The following is a 17,502-nucleotide window of genomic DNA, read 5'->3' as shown; positions in this document are numbered from 1 at the left end:
TTCATGGTCTCATTTCTCAGATATTCCAGTCCAATATAATCTATGTAATTGATATGGAAAACAAACAATTCTTGTTTATAATAAGAAAAAATTTAACCTTCCTCAGACCAGAAGAGGGTAGAGGTGAGGGAAAATAATGCAACACACATTTAGAAATATATAATTTATTTATATTCACTGTAAGACAGTTTCACATTTGGTACACAGTTACCAGAAGAGATGGAACACTCCCAGAGTTTAACATGGTGTTATATTGCTATCAAACATTGCTTACACTGAGTAAATTGGGAAACACTTATCTTCCCCTTAAAAAAATTTAAGGCTCAGTTTCCAAAAGGTAATTTTACCACTCATTCTTCTGTTTAAAAAACTGGGAACATCCTGAAATAAACCTCAAAGGGGTAGAGGGTGAGGAGCAGCACACACGCCTGGCTCATTCATACCTCCCCTGAAGACAAAGTGATTTTTTTGTTGTTAAAGCCTCCTCCTGTTTGAAAATATGCTTCGGTACAAAATCAAACAAATCCGTAAATGGGAGAGGCACTACGTATAGATCTCTACTGTAACCACAAGGAAACCTTAAAGCTTTACCACCAGTGGCCAGCTAAAAAGTTGTTTATTCAAAACTTGCCTACATACAAGTGCACACACACAGTAACCTGCATTCACCTTTCTTCGGTAAAGCTCACCAAGTAATACTTCTCTTCTAACACACTAGTAAAAAAATATTTACATTTGCTTTCAACTTTCAGATCAAGTGGCCACAAATCTGTCCTTTCTCCTAAATATGATCCTCATTTTTCTTTTCAACCTTGCAGTGGAACACAACCCTGGCAGTAACCTTGAACTGATGTGTACTCCCACTGTTTAAGTGATTGGCGGAGGGGCGGGGTGGTGAGAAGGAGTGAGAAAACAAATCATCAAAAGAGCCTGGGGGATTTTTTTTTGAGAATTGCCATATCAACAAGTTCCAAACACAGTGAGTTCCAAAAGTGTTTTAGAAGCACTTTTTCCTGTACAAATATTTCATTCAATCAACAATGACTTCATCATTTTACACAAGACAGAATCTGTTTAAAGTCAGTAAACTACCTTATAATTCATGAGGCTATTGATATGACAACAAAAGCCAAAAAGGGCCCCAGATGGGTTCTGCCTCTGGCGTAAAGAGGTAGAGACAATTCATCCTATAGAAAAGATTAACATTAAAAAACAAAAACAGTAAACCAAAACAATACTCCACTCTCCCTCTCACCCCACCAAAAACAACACATTCCATTTCTAGGGGCTGGTTCTGGTAAGCCAAATTTTATCACCAGGGTGGGATTCAGTCTGATTCAAAGAGATCCATTGCCTACAATCATCTTGCTGTAATTCTTCTGCTGCTCTTCCTTAAAGGTGTCCTTCACCTTTGCTCTCTTCAGCCCTCCATCCCTGGGAATAGAAAGGCAAATAAATAAAAGATATTCCCAGCAATGATTTAAAAGCATTTGCTGTTAACACACACTGTGTGGTGCCATGACACTTTAAGTGGCTGGTCAACAATGGGGCAAAGCACATGGGATTTGGAAGCAGAAAGACCAAGATTTCAGTCTCTGTTCTACCGTTAACTAAATGTGTGTTACTCTGGGGAAGGAACGATCTCTCTGATGCTTAATTAAAATATAGAATAATATCTCCACTCAGTTTCCTTTTAGAAGTTAGGGTTGCTAGGGGCGTCTGGGTGGCTCAGTCTTTTAAGCGTCTGACTTAGGCTCAGGTCACGATCTCACAGTCCGTGGGTTCGGGCCTGCGTTGGGCTCTGTGCTGACAGCTCAGAGCTTGGAGCCTGCTTAGGATTCTATATCTCCCTCTCTCTCTGCCCTCCCCCACTCGCACTCTGTCTCTCTCTCAAAAATGAATGACCACTGGAAAAAAAAAATTAAGAAGTTAGGGTTGCTATATTCAATATTTGGACTTTACATGTTTTTTTTTTAATTTTCTAAATGTTTATTTATTTTTTAGAGAGACAGATTGCAAGCAGGGAGGAGCAGAGAGAGACAGAGACAGAGACAGGGAATCTGAAGCAGACTCCAGGCTCTGAGCTGTCAGCACAGAGCTAGATGCAGGGCTCCAACTCACAAACTGAGAGATCAGGACCTGAGCAGAAGTCAGATGCTTAACCAACTGAGCCACCCAAGGCGCCCCTGGACTTTATATTAAAACTAGGATTGTTTGCCTGTCTTTTTCTGCAAGGAAAGCAAAGTATTGTTTTCTTTCATCCAATCAACCTATGTCTTACTAGAAAACCCATATGGAAAATTTAAGGTACACTCAAATAATGGTGAGGGTACTGTGTATGTACGGGTAAATTCCTTAAAGATAAGTGGGTTAATCATTATTCAAACCAAAGCCTTTCTTCCTTTCTTTCCTATGTCTACATAGGAAGACATATGGAAAATACATAGAAAATATGGGAAAGACATAGGAAAATACAATGAAAAGTTGTATTTTCATTCCAAGCACTACATATTTCAAGCATTAATGATCTCCCATATTACAAAACAGACTCAGAATAAAAACGAACAACAAAATCATAAATTGCATTTAACCAGTAGTTAGTGCCTATGTAAGTAGCATTCCTTAATTCAGAGTCTGTGAATCTTTGAACTCTCTCCACGGTGGTGAAAACACAAAGCTGCCTGGGTTATAAGGACTCTGCATGCCTTTCCTTCTTTGGTCAACACAAAGGAACAACAAACTGTAAGCTCTGAGAGGAGAACTGGACTATAAGGGGCCACGATCTCTCTCTTAATCTAATGTTTTTGATTTTAACTCCTAAGAGCATAGATGGTGAACTTGCTTACCTTATACGGTACCTGTTTAATTTTAACCCAGTTAAACACAAATGTTTACCAAGTGCCTTCTGATGATGATGAATGGATCACAGGTTAGCCTGTAAACTCTGCCATGAGGACAGAACTTGACCTACAAACAGACGCCCGCCTGAACCACTGCAATGTTTTGGCCTCTGAAGTCAAAACCAAGACTCAGCCTGCCAGTGAGTCCTCAACTTAAAAACAGACTAAAGTCCACCCATCTTCCAGGGGCTCAGATGTAGGAAATTTCCATGAAACAAAGTTATAAATTGTTATTAGCTCCCCAGAATTGTCCCCCAAAGCCTCTTTTACCCAGAAGAGCTGCCTCTAACTATTCATAGCACTGATGTGAATTCTGAATAGTAGGAACTAAGGGGGGGGGGGGGAGGCAGAAGAAAAGCCTTTCTTTCTTTCCTAAGGTCCAAGCCAAAACTGACAAAACAGTTAAAAACATTTGCCCTTGAGCATCCTGACATTATTTTGATGCAACTATCCCAAGCACCCAGGTATCACACACAGCTCTGAGCACCCCAACTGTGACCTGCCCCCTCTAGAGACTTTAAAGTTTTACCCAGTTCCCCTCTGCAATGGCAGCAGACCTGAGCTCCTAAGGATAGCAGCAACCATATGTAAAAACCTGTTTAAGATGATACAACCGAATTCTCATTTAATCTAGGAAAAAAGCCATGTAGACATGTTAATTCATACTCAGTGTGTGAATGACAGGTACACCTGAAAAGGCAGTGAGCCTTGCATATGGCCCAATAAAAGGAAATTGAAAAATTCTCAAAATCTGACAGATTTTCTTTAAGCCAATCTGATTGGGATCTGTCCTGTGGCTGACTTCCTTAGGTTGTTGTCTTTCAAGACTTTCTTCCTTTCTTTGGTGTCTGAGGCTACTGATCCCAAACTCCTAGATTTTCATATGGCTTCAGGGCAGGAGGAGGGCTTTGATGTCAGGTGAGAGGAAGGAGAGTAAAGAACTGAAAACAATGAGGAAAGAGGAAGCCAGATCCAGAGTGAACTTGGATTCACTAGGGCATTGATAAACTAGGACATGTGTAAGCCTGTCATTTCATGATATTATGATGTCTGTAATTTAGTTTCACCTATTTCAGCTTAGGTAGTGTGATACAAATGTTAGTTTTAACCTGTCTTGACCTTAGTCCTGGCCTTAGGACCAGTCAAGTTGCCCTAAATCAAGAACTCATACTCTGGGGATGATCAGCCAGGCATTTAATTAGAAGACCACCCTCCAAAGGTGTCACTATAAGGCATCAGCTATCTCTGTCTCCCATCAATTTCCCAACCTTTGTTAATTCACATAATGAATTTTAGAAATGGGTTTTCACTACAGAAATGATTGCCTTCCTAATTAGCATAACAGACGCCAGAAACAGGTTTCTTGGGTGAAATTGGTTGTACTCAAGGTATATGAATGGATAAAATATTCTAGAGACATTCCCCACCTTTGCATAAAGGAGTATAAGAACCCAGCAAGCCCTTATTCCAGAGGCTAATTCCTGAGCAGTCCCGGGTCCCTCTGCAGTTAGCTGAACTGGCTGACAACCTGACTCAGTCAAATCCTGCTCCTAGAACATAACTATAATTGCCTTAGGTGAACTTTTCATGCAGTGTTTTCAAAACACCAAAAATGATAAACAGAGGGACTTTATTAAACTTACAGGATTTGAAGTATGAACTGGTTTTTTTTAAGTTTATTTTTTATTTATTTTGGGGGTGGGGGAGAGAGAGGGAGAGAGGCAGAGCAGGGGAAGGGGGTAGGGATAAAGAGAAAGAATTCCAAGGAAGCTCTGCACTATCAGCACAGAGCCCAACACAGGGCCCAGACTTATGAACCATGAGATCATGACGTGAAACAAAATCAAGAGTGGACGATTAACCAACCGAGCCACCCAGGTGCCCCAAAGTTTGAACTGCTTTATGCAAGCTTGCTAACATAATGTCTGTGTGTGTGAGAATTTAATCTCCCACTATAATGTAGGTATATAGTTAACCCTCACTGATACAGACTAAATGTTTATGCCTTCCCGACCCCCCCCCCCCCCCCGCCACCCAATTCATATATTGAAGCCCTAACCTCCAATATGATGGTATTTAGAGAAGGGGCCTTTGGGAGGTAATGAGGTTTAGATGAGGTCAGAAGAGTGGTCACTAATCTTCAAGATAGGATTAATGTCTGTATAAAAAGAGACACCTGTGAGCTTGCTCGCTTCTCTCTCCCCATACTCATACAAAGACGAGATTGTGTGAACACAAGGCAAGAAGGCGGCCATTTGCCAGCCAAAAGGGAGAGAGAGCTCTCACCAGAAACCGACCTTACTGGCACCCCAATCTCAGATTTTCAGCCTTCAGAACTGTGAGAAATAGATTTGTTTTTTAAGTCAACCCCATGTATGGTAGTTTGTTATGGCAGCCCAAGCAGACTACTACACTCCCCTACAACCTTCCTCAAACAAATAAAGAAAAAATTAAATCCAAAGTTTCCATAACTAAAATATTCCACTTATTTCCTTTCAAGTTTTTAAGTTTTCTCTAATTTAGTTATAGCTAGCATTAAATATGAACAAGCCTATAAGTTGCCCCTTGCTCCCAGGGTCCGTTCTCCAACCCCAAATCTATTCTCACGTTCTTCTTCAGTAAAAGAATGCTAAATTTCAGCTAGACACATGGCCTTCCAGAACAAAGACGGCATTCTCCAGCCTTCTTTGCGGTTGCTGTCATATTACTTGAGTTCTAGCCAATGGATACAAATGGAAGTGGCTGGTCCAACCTATAATGGTAATAATGAGAGGGGTGTCCTTGTTTTAAGTCTTCCCTACTGGCCATTTTCTGGACACATGGAATAGCCCTGAAGCCATCAGCCTGGACCCGAAAGTGGAAGCACACTGAGGATGGGATACAGAATGAGCTGTTATACGAGCCTGTGCAGCCTGTGTTTAAGCAAGAGGGATAAACTTCTACCTTATTTAAGCCATTGGTATTTAAGTAAACCGCTCTTTCAGCTAAACCTCTGGCTAGCTAGCACAATAAATGACATTACTAAAGACGATTTTTTGGGGGGTGCCTGGGTGGTTGAGTGTCCAACTCTTGATTTCAGCCCAGGTTATGATCCCAGGGTCATGAGATTAAGCCCCATGTCAGGTTCTGCATTGAGCGTGGAGCCTGTGTACGACATTCTTTCTTCCCCTCTCCCTCTCCCCCGCTCGCTCACTATTTCTTTCTCTCAAAATAAACACACTTCTAAAAATAAATAGATAAATAATGCAAAATAAAAGTGATTTTTTTAACGAAAAAGAAATGATAGTACATCTAAAAAATTTCTTACCAGGGAAGCTCAGTCAATCCTCCTTGCACAGCAATAGCAGACTTAACCCTGTTAGCAAACTGGACAGCATCTTCTCCTTCCTGGGGAAAAGAAAATTACAAGTACATCCTGGGAATAGAGTTTTCAAAAAATTCTTAAAATATCTCACAATCATTTAGATTTGTTTTAAAATGTAAGAGTCACCTTTTAGCTCAGTTCTGTTCTCAATCATAGCAAATATCATTTGGTCTGCCAAGAAAATGCAGTGCTGTAATGTTTAATTTTTATCGTGTACTTATATTATTAGCCTTACCAATATGTAACATTCCATAATATTTGTAGGTTCGCTAAACCAACAGCAAGTATAAAAACCATTATGGAAAAGAGTTTCTGAATATAAAAGAGCCTGACTTGAAGACAGCCAAAATACATTTCGTTTTAAATGACTCGTTTGCTGAGAAAGCAGAAAGGAAGCCCAGCTCTTGCTACTGTGAGGAAGGCAGGCACCCAGGTTTTCAGGGAAAAGTGTTCTCCCCTGGATCTGACTGGATAAAGCACCAAAGACCAGTTGTTATCTATGGATACCTCTCTGGTCATGGGAGGCATGTACCACACGTCACAGACGATGGCCCAGCTGGTCATCATTCGAAGCAGGTAGCTCACCATGTTGTATTTACTACTGTTCCAAAATGCATCCCCAAACTGAGGGTTATACTGGGAAAAAAAAAAAAAAAAAGAAGTAAAAGAAAGAAAAAACATTGCAGTCATGAACTAAGTGATGGCTTATCCACATTAGTGTTTCCGAGGCGACAGGCCAAACATCTCTACTGAACCCCAAGAGAAAGAGAAGCTACTTTGCTTGATAGAAATGATCAAAAAAGTAAACCAAGCCAGCTAACTCCTCTGACCAGAGCCCCAGAGTGCTGCAATAAGAGAGTTATCCACATGAGTCTTCAGTATCTGTCTCCCACTTCACTGAAATTGAGCAAAAGTAGGCACAGTACCTCTTTTGCTTATTACCGTGTCCTCAGGTAATACAATGCCTGGTACATAGTCCCCTGGAACCCGTCTGTATATGTACCAATAGAGACAGAATGATTGAGCAAACAGGGCAAAATGTAAACAGTTGGTGAATCTGAATAAAGAGTATACAAATGCCTTAAGGAAGACCTTATACACAACAGGTCTTTAGAATATGTTGGTTGGCTAAATATCTCTAACATAATGGCAGCACAATATTTCCACCAAGTAACGGTATAACCGTGAGACAAATTACACGACATCTCTGAGACTCAATTTACAAACTGAGAAAGTTTAACTAAAGTTGTGGTTTCTAAACATTCTGGGTTAGCAGCAAATTACCAATCCTTTTCTTCAATTACATCTCACGCAGAATCCCAGGATATAAAACAGATTTGCAAAAAGGAAAAACAGATGTGGAGAAAAGAGATCGTTGGTGCACTGCTGGTGGGGACGTAAATCAGTACAGCCACTATAGAAAACAGCATATGAGAACATCCTCAAAAAGTCAAAAATTAGAACTACCATATGATCCAGCAACCTCACTTTTGGGTATGTATCCAATGAAAATGAAAACAAGATCTTGAAGAGATATCCGCCCTCCTATGTTCACTGCAGCATATTTTTCACAATAGCCAAGATATGGAAACAACCTAAGTGTATGTCAACAGATGAATAAAGATGTGGTGTGTGTGTGTGTGTGTGTGTGTGTGTGTGTGTGTATACAGATGATATTTGTGACAACACAGATGGACCCTGAAAGCATTATGAGGAGTAAAATAAGTCAGACAGAGAAAGGTAAGTACTGTATAGCCTCATTTATATGTGGAATCTAAAAAAGCTGGACTGACAGAAACAAAGATTAGAAAGGTGGTTACCAGGGCCTGAGGAGGAGAGACGGCACAGTGGAGGAACTGGGGAGATATTGGTCAAAGACAACAGACTTACAGTTATTAAGATAAACAAGTCCTGGGGACCTAATACACAGCATGGTGAATATAGTTAATAACACTGTATATTGTACACCTTAAATTTACACAACGTTATATGTCAACTATATTCCAATAAAGCTGGGGCAGGGGGAAGAGTGTACAAGCCCTTGTTATTCTTACAGATTTTAACACTGAAGTTATATCAAAATAAAGTTACCAAGTCATTCCCCTTTTGGGAGCCTCGGGGCGGGGGGGTATATCTGTTTTACCTTAATTGCAACTGGATGTATGGTTCCTCCAATTTCAAAGCTTCCCTTTTTAAACATCATGACTGAAGTATTGTTGATGCAAGTCCCTGCAGAAGGGAGAAAAGGGTATGGTGACTATTTTTAAAGGCAGTTTTTCTCTTTCAAACAAATTTTTAAAAGGAATTATTTTGACACAAAATAAAATATTCAAATCCTAGCAAAATTGGAGTTTACTCTTATTTCACAAATCAATCCCTGCTTAATTAAGTAACTCAACAGTTCTAAGCAAGTTTAAAGACAAACTTTTACTTTGTTATTAAATACTCTGGAGATAAAACTTTTGCACAACAGGTGATAATTTTAATACTTGAAAAAATACTTGAAAAAATTAGGAACACTACCTGTACAAGTTCATTACCCAGAAATAACTTTTAAGATCAAAGAGGCACCATGCCTTCCATCAAATGTCAAAAGAAAGCAAGGGATTATTGGCTCAGAGAAGGCCATCCCATTCCTATAGGACAGCAGAGATCTGGACTAAGAGTGAACTTCTAGAACAATCCGATGCCTCACATACTTTTGGTGCTGGTTGGTATCAACTATAGCTTGGTAGGCAGTTACCCTTCTTACCTTCAGGAAAGATTAATATGGGTAATTTTTTCTTATCAGCAATGTGTTCTTTTAGTCTGTGAAGAAAAATAAAGGATCAGAATGCTACCTTTATAAAAATAGAGGTGGGAATCCACTTTGGTGTTTACACTCCACTAGCACAGATATAATTGTATAGCAATAAGGAGGGGGAAAAATAAGACATAAGTAAAGGGAAAAACTCAAGTTGGACCCTTTCTAAAAAGCATAATGCTATCTGTACTATTTTAATTTCTCTCATTTCAAAGTGAGCAGTTTTCAGTGCCTTCTGCCTACTCTTAAAATAGAACGCTAGGCAGTCATGTGACATGAGCTCTGGAGCCCCCCGTGTCATATAGTTTGTACCCTTCTCCATGTACTTATATTTCCTCATCTGAAAAATGAGAATACTGATCACTGGACCTGTCAGGCTTATGGCCATTGAGTATAAAGAAATTCCTTAAATGAGTCAGGCTCAGCTTTCCTGTGATATGTAATAGAGATGCCAGAAAGCTGAGAACGATGGAAGTTCTTCCAGGCTTAGGTCCTGTCTCCCCTGCAGCCAGCTTTATATTCCCAACTGCTCACCAGAAACTGGTAAGACTGAGAGAGAGAAATTACAGCTACCCGTGTCCCATTCTAAATAATCTCAAACTGGGGAATGGTTTCACTAACTTTCAACAGATTTCAACAAGTACTTTTCAGCTTACTCTTAAAAGCATGCCCTACCTTCAAGTTTCTAGAAGCAATAACCAGACGGCCTTCACTTAAAGGCCTCAGGCAAAAAGCTGTTGTTTCCCAACAAAGGCTTCTGATAGCTCCTCTCAATCCCAAGCCCCAGAGATTTCTTCTGTTCCATAAAGAGCATTAGCTCTGCCAGTCTCTTGATGGATTTAAATGATAACAGACATTCAGCAAACAATCAGCCATCTATTTACTCAGCAAACAGTTACCAATTATTTAACTTTCGTGGTAGTAAGTTTTAATTCTGAAAATTCAGTGACTGGACTATACCTAAACCACAGCAATACAAAATGTATGGGACTTCTAATCTCATCCTATAACCCACTATGACTACAGAATTCAAATTTTTAAGAATGTAGCTCAGACAGGTGATTCAGCAAAAAAAAAGTCAACCACAAAGAAAACCCCATATATTTTAGGTTTAATCCTTAGTACTGCTCTGCTGTCTTTGCAGGAAAGCCAAGATTTATCAGATTTTATGTTACCCCAAAGAACACCGAGCAATGTCTCTGCTTACCGCTTAGTGACCAGGTGTCGATCTTTCATTTCCGATCGTTCAAACCAGACATGCGGACAAGCCTTCACCATGGCTCTCTGAATAATTCCCATCAATCCACCGTGAACCTGGCCAACCTAGAAGTACCATTAGAAAAAAAGAAAAATGTAAAGGCACAGATATGCAAAGAAAGCTTTTTTTTTTTTTTAAAGTACCAGTAAGTTCGTATTCCCCACCAAGAGAAAAGATTGGCCTTCTTCTACTGACTGAAGTTCTTAGTCTAATCAAAAGATATGAATGGCCAGATATAAGCAAAAAGTGTTCTTTAGTAGCACCTTTGAATTTAAACTGTGTTCCTACACTAGTTATAATCTAGCTTTAAAAAGTAAAGGTCTTTCAACTCAGTCAAGATAAGGGAAATGCAAATTAAAACTACACTGAAATACCATTTTTCAATCATCAGACTGACAAGGACTCAAAAGCTTAACAATGCACTCGGAGCCAAGACTATGGAAAATGGCACTCGTACATTGCCTGAGATGGGGGAGATTATAACACCCACAGAAGAAAACTTGGCAGTATCTATCCAAACTACATACACATTTACCCTTCAACTCAGTAATCCCACTTCTGGGAATTTACTCTGAAGATATACCTCCAACAAGATGAAAATACATATACACGAGGTCTTAATTGTAAGATTATTTGTAATTCCAAGATACTGGAAACTACCTAAATATTCAAACTTTAAGAAATCAGATGAATAAACTATGGTACATATATGCAATAGAGTATCATGCAGCTGGGAAAAGAGCAAGGTTGATCTCTATGACTGATAAGGCATGATTTCCAGGAGATACTGGTTGGGGTTCTGGTTTTGGTTTGTTTTTGTTTTTGTCTAATTTAATTTTTTTTTAATTTGAGTATAGTTGACACACAATGGCACCCTAGTTTCAGTTGTACAACATATCACTCAACCCAATGGAAAGTTAGCAGGCTCTATGCTTTTCTAAACTTTGGCTAATATTATAACTGCAGTTACAACAATAAAAAGCCAACAAAATTCTGAGGCCCTCAGTCACAAATGAGTTTTATTCAACTTTTTGTTGACAGGGACAGAGAACAAATATGGTCCCAGAAACACAAAGTCATAATTAAGTAAGTTGGTTAAAATGCCTGAGCCTCTGCTTTCTCATCTATAACAAAATCTCAGCCTTAATCCCACTGCATTACAGGGAAGGTCACATACAATACATGTGAATATGCTTGTCCACATAAACGCAAGGAACTGTCATACACCCAGAACTGTACTGGGGTCTACCAAGGATTGTTAACATAAAGGTCCTTGCATGGGCTTTCTAAGAAGCCATAAACATCTTGAAATTATGCACAAAATTGTGCTTGTATGATGCACATGTATGTCATTGTTTTTCTCAAGAAAGAGTACATAACTATTAACTGATTCCTAACCTAAAAAAGGTTAAGAACCACCAATTCCCATAAGTCTTTTCCTAGAAGTAGTTAAAGCTTCCTTGGATTTAGAACAAGCTCCACAACTTAAAGATTAAATGTGGTTGCATGGGGCACCTGCGTGGCTCAGTTGGTTAAGCATTGGACTTTGGCTCAGGCCATGATGTCTTGGTTTCTTAGTTTGAGCCCTACATGGGGCTCTCTGTGGTAACAGCTGGAGCCTGGAGCCTGCTTCAGATTCTGTCTCCCTCTCTCTCTGCCTGCCCCTCCTATACTCATGCTCTGTCTCTCAATAATAAATAAACATTAAACAAACTTTTTTTTTAAATAAATAAAAAAAATGCGGTTTGCACAAGAGTCGTATATCTGAACTTATTGACAGAGAAAGGCAATGTGTTATATATATATTTGTCTTTCTCATCTGATCTTCATTAAAAAGTCTGATTTTTTTGTTTGCTTGTTTAATTGTATATGACTCCCTGAAGGAAGACAGAACTAATTGGCTGGTAAGGGATTTGCACAGCTCTAAGGAGAAAGACTTTAATGTCTTGAAGTGTTATTGAACATTGCAGGGATTTTAGAAGCAAGATGAAGTCAACTTTGTAAATTCCTATCAAGTTCATGTATGTCTATATTTCACTAAGCTAAATTTTTTACCATCTTTTTTTTTTTTAAAGAGATTGATCCATTTATTCATTTTTATTTTTTAAAGATTTTTTTTTTCTTTTTAGTAATCTTTCCACTCAAGGTGGGGCTGGAACTTACAACCCTGAGATCAAGAGTCTTACACTCCACCGAGTCTCATACTCCAGCCAAGTGTCCCCAATTTTCTATTACCTTAAATATAATGGCTCTTTTCTTTCTTTTTCTTGCCCCATATAGTCCTCATTTAATGTGTTATATAATTCATACAGCTATCGTAGTATAACCGAGTCACTTTCTAATATAAAACTTTCTAATTTGTGCCAAAATAAATTAAAAGTTTGAACAATCCACAAATCATGCAATTACTTGAACTATCAATGAGCTGCTCTTACCATAGCATAGCATCCATCTGTTGTCAAGATCAAAACATCTATTGGAGAAGTATGGTTGGCAACACAAATGCCTCCCTTCTGGGGTCTGTACTGTCTGCAATTACAAACAGTGGTAAATACTATACCCTGGAAAAGAGCCACTATTCTGCAGCATGTAGAGATTCATCCTATTTTACTTTAAAAAGTACATTAAAAGTACAGTTTCAAAGTATATGGGCTCATCTTAAAAGGTTATTTCTAGGCAGTATGATGGGAGTGGGGTAAAAGTAGATAGAGAAGAAGGGGCCCATGACTTTCCCTTTATATATATTTACATTGTTTTTTTGTAATGATCATATTTTCCTTTTATAATGAAAAAGTAATTTAAAAATAGTAGATTGAATTACAAAGATTCCACAACTTTAATATTGTGATATGTAAGTTTCACATATTTTGTAAGTATTTTCATATTATTCCACTCTTTAAATGCATCACTTTTAGTAGCTTCACAATGACCCAAAAAGTAAATTTACTATAGTTTCCTCCCACTTATCCCCCTAAAGCAGAGGCTGGTAACTTCTCCTACTGAGGGCCATAATAAATATTTTAGGTTTTGCAAGCCAGCCAATCCCTGTCAAAACTACCGGATTCTGCTATTTGGGCACAAAAGCAGTCACAGACAATATATAAATGAATAAGTTTCAATAAAACTTTATTTACAGAAAACAGATGGCAGGCCACATTTGGCCTCCAGCCCCATAGTTTGCCGACCTTTATCTTAAAGTTCAACCAGTATTTGATATTAATGAAGCAAAGTAGTTTTTGTTGGCCCTATACAAAGAAGAAAGGCAACCAAATGCATAACAACTTTAGCATGTTTTCTTTAAAATTAGAAGTAATTCGGGGCGCCTGGGTAGCTCAGTCGGTTAAGCGTCCAACTTCAGCTCAGGTCACGATCTCACCGTCCGTGAGTTCGAGCCCCGCGTCAGGCTCTGGGCTGATGGCTCGGAGCCTGGAGCCTGTTTCCGATTCTGTGTCTCCCTCTCTCTCTGCCCCTCCCCCGTTCATGCTCTCTCTGTCTCAAAAATAAATAAACGTTAAAAAAATAAATAAATAAATAAAATTAGAAGTAATTCTATATATAATAAGTTACGAACTCTCTATGTAATTAAAGCACCTTTTCTGTAGATAGTATCTCTTCTTGATCACAGTTCTATCAAAGCATTTTCTTCTACTTTTCACCCCAAAACTCACAGCTCAATGAAAAAATCATGTAATTTTAGAAACTTAAGGGGCCTCTCAATGTTGGTAACACATGGTAAAGCCAAATGAGAAAGTGTTTCCCTTCTACAAATGAGACAGAAAGACCCAGTCAGGGAAAAAAAAAAAAAAGAGAGAGAGAGAGAACTTTTAAAACAATGAGATTAAACGTAAAAAAATAAAACTGAGTTAACAGAAAAGTAATTAAAACAACCAAAATTACTTCAATCAGCTAACAAGTTAGCTACCACTACCCCTACCCTCTACAGTTAGGGGTGAGGGAAGCAAAGTGTGGGTGTTCTGTCTCAAGGCTCAGTTACAGAATTTCAGAAGCAGCGGGACTGAGACTGGAAACCAGGCCTCAAGACTCGAAGGCCAGTCCTCCTTCCTCCACACTACAGGCCTGTCAACTTCATGGCTTTTAATATGGACAGACCCAGTTCACAACCTGACTCTGCCACGTGCCAGGCATGTGACCCTAGACAACCAATCCCAGGGCTCCCAGCTCTTCACCTGTAAAACAGGACACCAGTGTCTCTCTCATAGGATGGCCTATGAGAAGCTCGGGCCTGGCTGCACACCATAAATGCCCAATTTTTGTTTTTTGTTTTTATGTTTTTTCATTATTTTTGAGAGGTGGGGGAGGAGGGACAAAGAGCCTTAAGTGGGGCTCAAGCTCACAAACCATGAGATCATGACCTGAGCCAAAGTCAGACGCTTAATGGGCTGAGCCACCCAGGCACCCCTGTCCAATTTTTAAGTGTCATCACATGTCTATTATTATGTTCCTTCTGCAAATGGATGGCTTTTTAAAAGGTTTTCGGGCAAAATTGTTATGTCTGTGACACTCTAAGCAGCAAGAATGAACACATTGGAAGGACTTTCATTTCATCTGCTTCCTCCACCTGCTACTGTCAGTCATGGGCTGGACTTCCTGAACAGAAAGGCAGAAGGAAGCAGGCACACACTCACTTGTTATGGTAATGAATGGTACCAGAGAGGGCTCGCACACAGATCCGGCAGCAAGTCAGGTGAACCAGTTCACTCAGCCAGTTTTTGAGGCTGAAAAAAAGAGGAAACACTTTATGGTGCAGTTCTGGTCACTGCTAAGAGACAATAGAATAAAAACTTCAATGTGCTCCTTCACAGCAGCATACTGTGTTCTGAAACATAAGCATAGTTCAATTCTTAAAGTCTCATTGACGCATTAGGACAAAATTCTAATGGAAAATAGCTCCCGCCCTACTAGACTATCATGATAAATGCCTGACCAAGATTAGCTGAAGCTTCTCTGGTCTCAGCCTGATGAGCCTGACCAGATGATAACACTCTCGTGGTTTCCTTGAGTCCCTCACTCTATTTTCTTTTCTTCATTTCCCCTTTGAAAAACAATTTCTTAGGATTTATATGAAAGTGTGGTGGCAAATCAGATGAAGACTATGAATACGAAGTAAGCAAAATCTTAATAAGTGTGATGAGGCCATAAATTTGATGCAATACATAGGAATCAAATATTCTTTTATGAGGATAAGGCCAAGAAAAGGGACGATCCTATTTATGGCTGGGTGGAGGCAAACATTTCACCTGCCATCTGGAAGCTGCCCAACCAGTGTAGTTCCCAATACCAACAAACTGATCCCAATGAAAGCCAAGGTAACCCTGAAAAAGAAAAGAAAAGGTAATGTGAAAGTTAGTTGAATAGCAGCAGTAGAGGGAAATAACCTGAAAATTCATAAATAATTACATTGTAAATAAGTTGCGAAACATGTATGGCAGTGCCATTAAAAAGAATCAGGTAGGGGCGCCTAGGTGGCTCCATCAGTTAAGCATCTGACTTCGGCTCGTGAGTTAGAGCCCTGCATCAGGCTCTGTGCTGACAGCTCAGAGCCTGGAGCCTGCTTCAAATTCTGTCTCCCTCTCTCTCTGCCCCTCCCCACCCCCAACTCATGCTGTCTCTGTCTCTCTCTCTGAAAAATAAATAAACATTAAAAAATTAAAAAAAAAAAAAGAATCAAGTAAATCTATAGATTCTGACATGGGAGAATGGTCCTTGGTACTTTTGAGAAAAGAAAAGCAAAATTAATTTCAAAATAATATGTAGAGTATGATAACCATTTTCAAAACAACAGCAAGCATATAACTAGTTGATAGATGCATAGAGAAGGCTTGGAAATTTATTTATAAAGCTATCAAATTCAATCCATGTAATCACCAAAGGGTTAAGTGGGTTAGTGACAAGAATAAATTTAAAGGCTTGCCCCTTTTGCTTTTCAGAATTATTTTAATTTTCAAAAATATATTCATATTAACTAACATCTTACATAATAAAAAGTTTTATGTTGTATAAAGGAGTCACGTCAGGTTGAAAGGAGTTATCTAATTCTGTTCAGGATACACTGGTGGGCATACTGTGGGTGTAAAAGAAAATATTTTCCAAAGGTATGAAAGTAACTTGTTTTTCTGTGTTTTTTCATGATGGAGGGAGGTACAATTCAAATTTTTCTCAAGGGAATTTAAAATTTATAGCAAATCGCAAGAAAAGCTCTTTCATATTAAGAACACCAAATTATATCACCATGTAGAAATCCTTTAATGCAGACCTTTGTCCCTTTGCATGTTTGTGGTAACTCACATCTAATCTCCACGAAGACACTTTCTCAGTTTTGAAAAGTGTTTTTAATATACATTCTAATCACTTCAGAAAGAAAATAGTCACCTTTAGAAATGTAAGTAGGATTAACCCAAAAAGAAAAAATTGAGATTTAAAATCTTTCAAAATAAGGGGGACTTCCTTATAAACACCTTCTTAAGGTGTGAAACCTTGTTGAAGTCTTATTTTAAGACCTTTTGACAGAACAATTTGAAGTTCAGATTCCATTTTCTTTCGATGCCACATTTTCATGCCAGCACTGATGCAATAACTAAATCACTGCTTAATCTCATTCACCAATTATGCAAAAGTTTTAAAAGAACGTTTTGCTATCCTGCTGTAATGGCAATCATTTTTTCCTATACATTAAGTCAGAAGGGCCTTACATTTTAACATGTTTCATAATTGGGTTCAAAACTATTGAAAGCTTTTATTTGCTTGATGAACAGGCCAAAAAATTCTGTTTTCCAATTTAAGAGAGCCAACATGAGAGTTCTCATAGATGACACAAGGTTTCAGTCACAACCTGTTTTTTATAAGAGTTCTACTGAGACACAAGTTACATATCATACAATTTACCCCTTTAAAGGGTTCAATGGTTTGGGGCCTATTCACAGAGTTGTGCAAACATCAACATAATCAATTTTAGCACAGTCTGCTTTTTGAGTGTTCACTTTGTAGCAACAGCTCATCTTATAAAGCATTTTCAGAGCAATTCTTTCACACTGAAGAGTATGTACTAAGTAGGAGTCTCAATTCTGCCATTTCTTCCTGTTCCTGGGTGCTTACATTACTGGATTATCCTACACCTGCTTTCTTCACAAGAATCTTTTATGTTATTTCTTTAGTTTGT

General features: G+C 38.7%; 1 protein-coding gene across 2 annotated transcripts in view; it reads right to left on the bottom strand.

Moving 5' to 3' along the window:
* Window positions 1-821: 821 nt before the first annotated feature.
* GPAT3 (glycerol-3-phosphate acyltransferase 3) overlaps window positions 822-17,502 on the bottom strand; it is a 61,144-nt gene continuing 44,463 nt past the window's right edge. The window contains exons 4-12 of one of the 2 annotated variants that reach the window (XM_049630806.1): window positions 15,584-15,658; window positions 14,972-15,061; window positions 12,761-12,854; window positions 10,275-10,390; window positions 9,017-9,072; window positions 8,408-8,493; window positions 6,772-6,900; window positions 6,208-6,287; window positions 822-1,434 (exon numbers count right to left, since the gene is read on the bottom strand). In XM_049630806.1, the coding sequence (XP_049486763.1) occupies window positions 1,338-1,434; window positions 6,208-6,287; window positions 6,772-6,900; window positions 8,408-8,493; window positions 9,017-9,072; window positions 10,275-10,390; window positions 12,761-12,854; window positions 14,972-15,061; window positions 15,584-15,658 (823 nt within the window). In that variant the 3' untranslated portion in view covers window positions 822-1,337. The remainder of the gene's footprint in view (window positions 1,435-6,207; window positions 6,288-6,771; window positions 6,901-8,407; window positions 8,494-9,016; window positions 9,073-10,274; window positions 10,391-12,760; window positions 12,855-14,971; window positions 15,062-15,583; window positions 15,659-17,502) is intronic. The other variant, XM_049630807.1, reaches the window with a different exon arrangement.

This window comes from Panthera uncia, chromosome B1 (assembly GCF_023721935.1).
Source record: "Panthera uncia isolate 11264 chromosome B1, Puncia_PCG_1.0, whole genome shotgun sequence".
NCBI lineage: Eukaryota > Metazoa > Chordata > Mammalia > Carnivora > Felidae > Panthera > Panthera uncia.
Note: the sequence above shows the minus strand (reverse complement) of the source record. Positions and strands in the feature narration are given on the sequence as shown.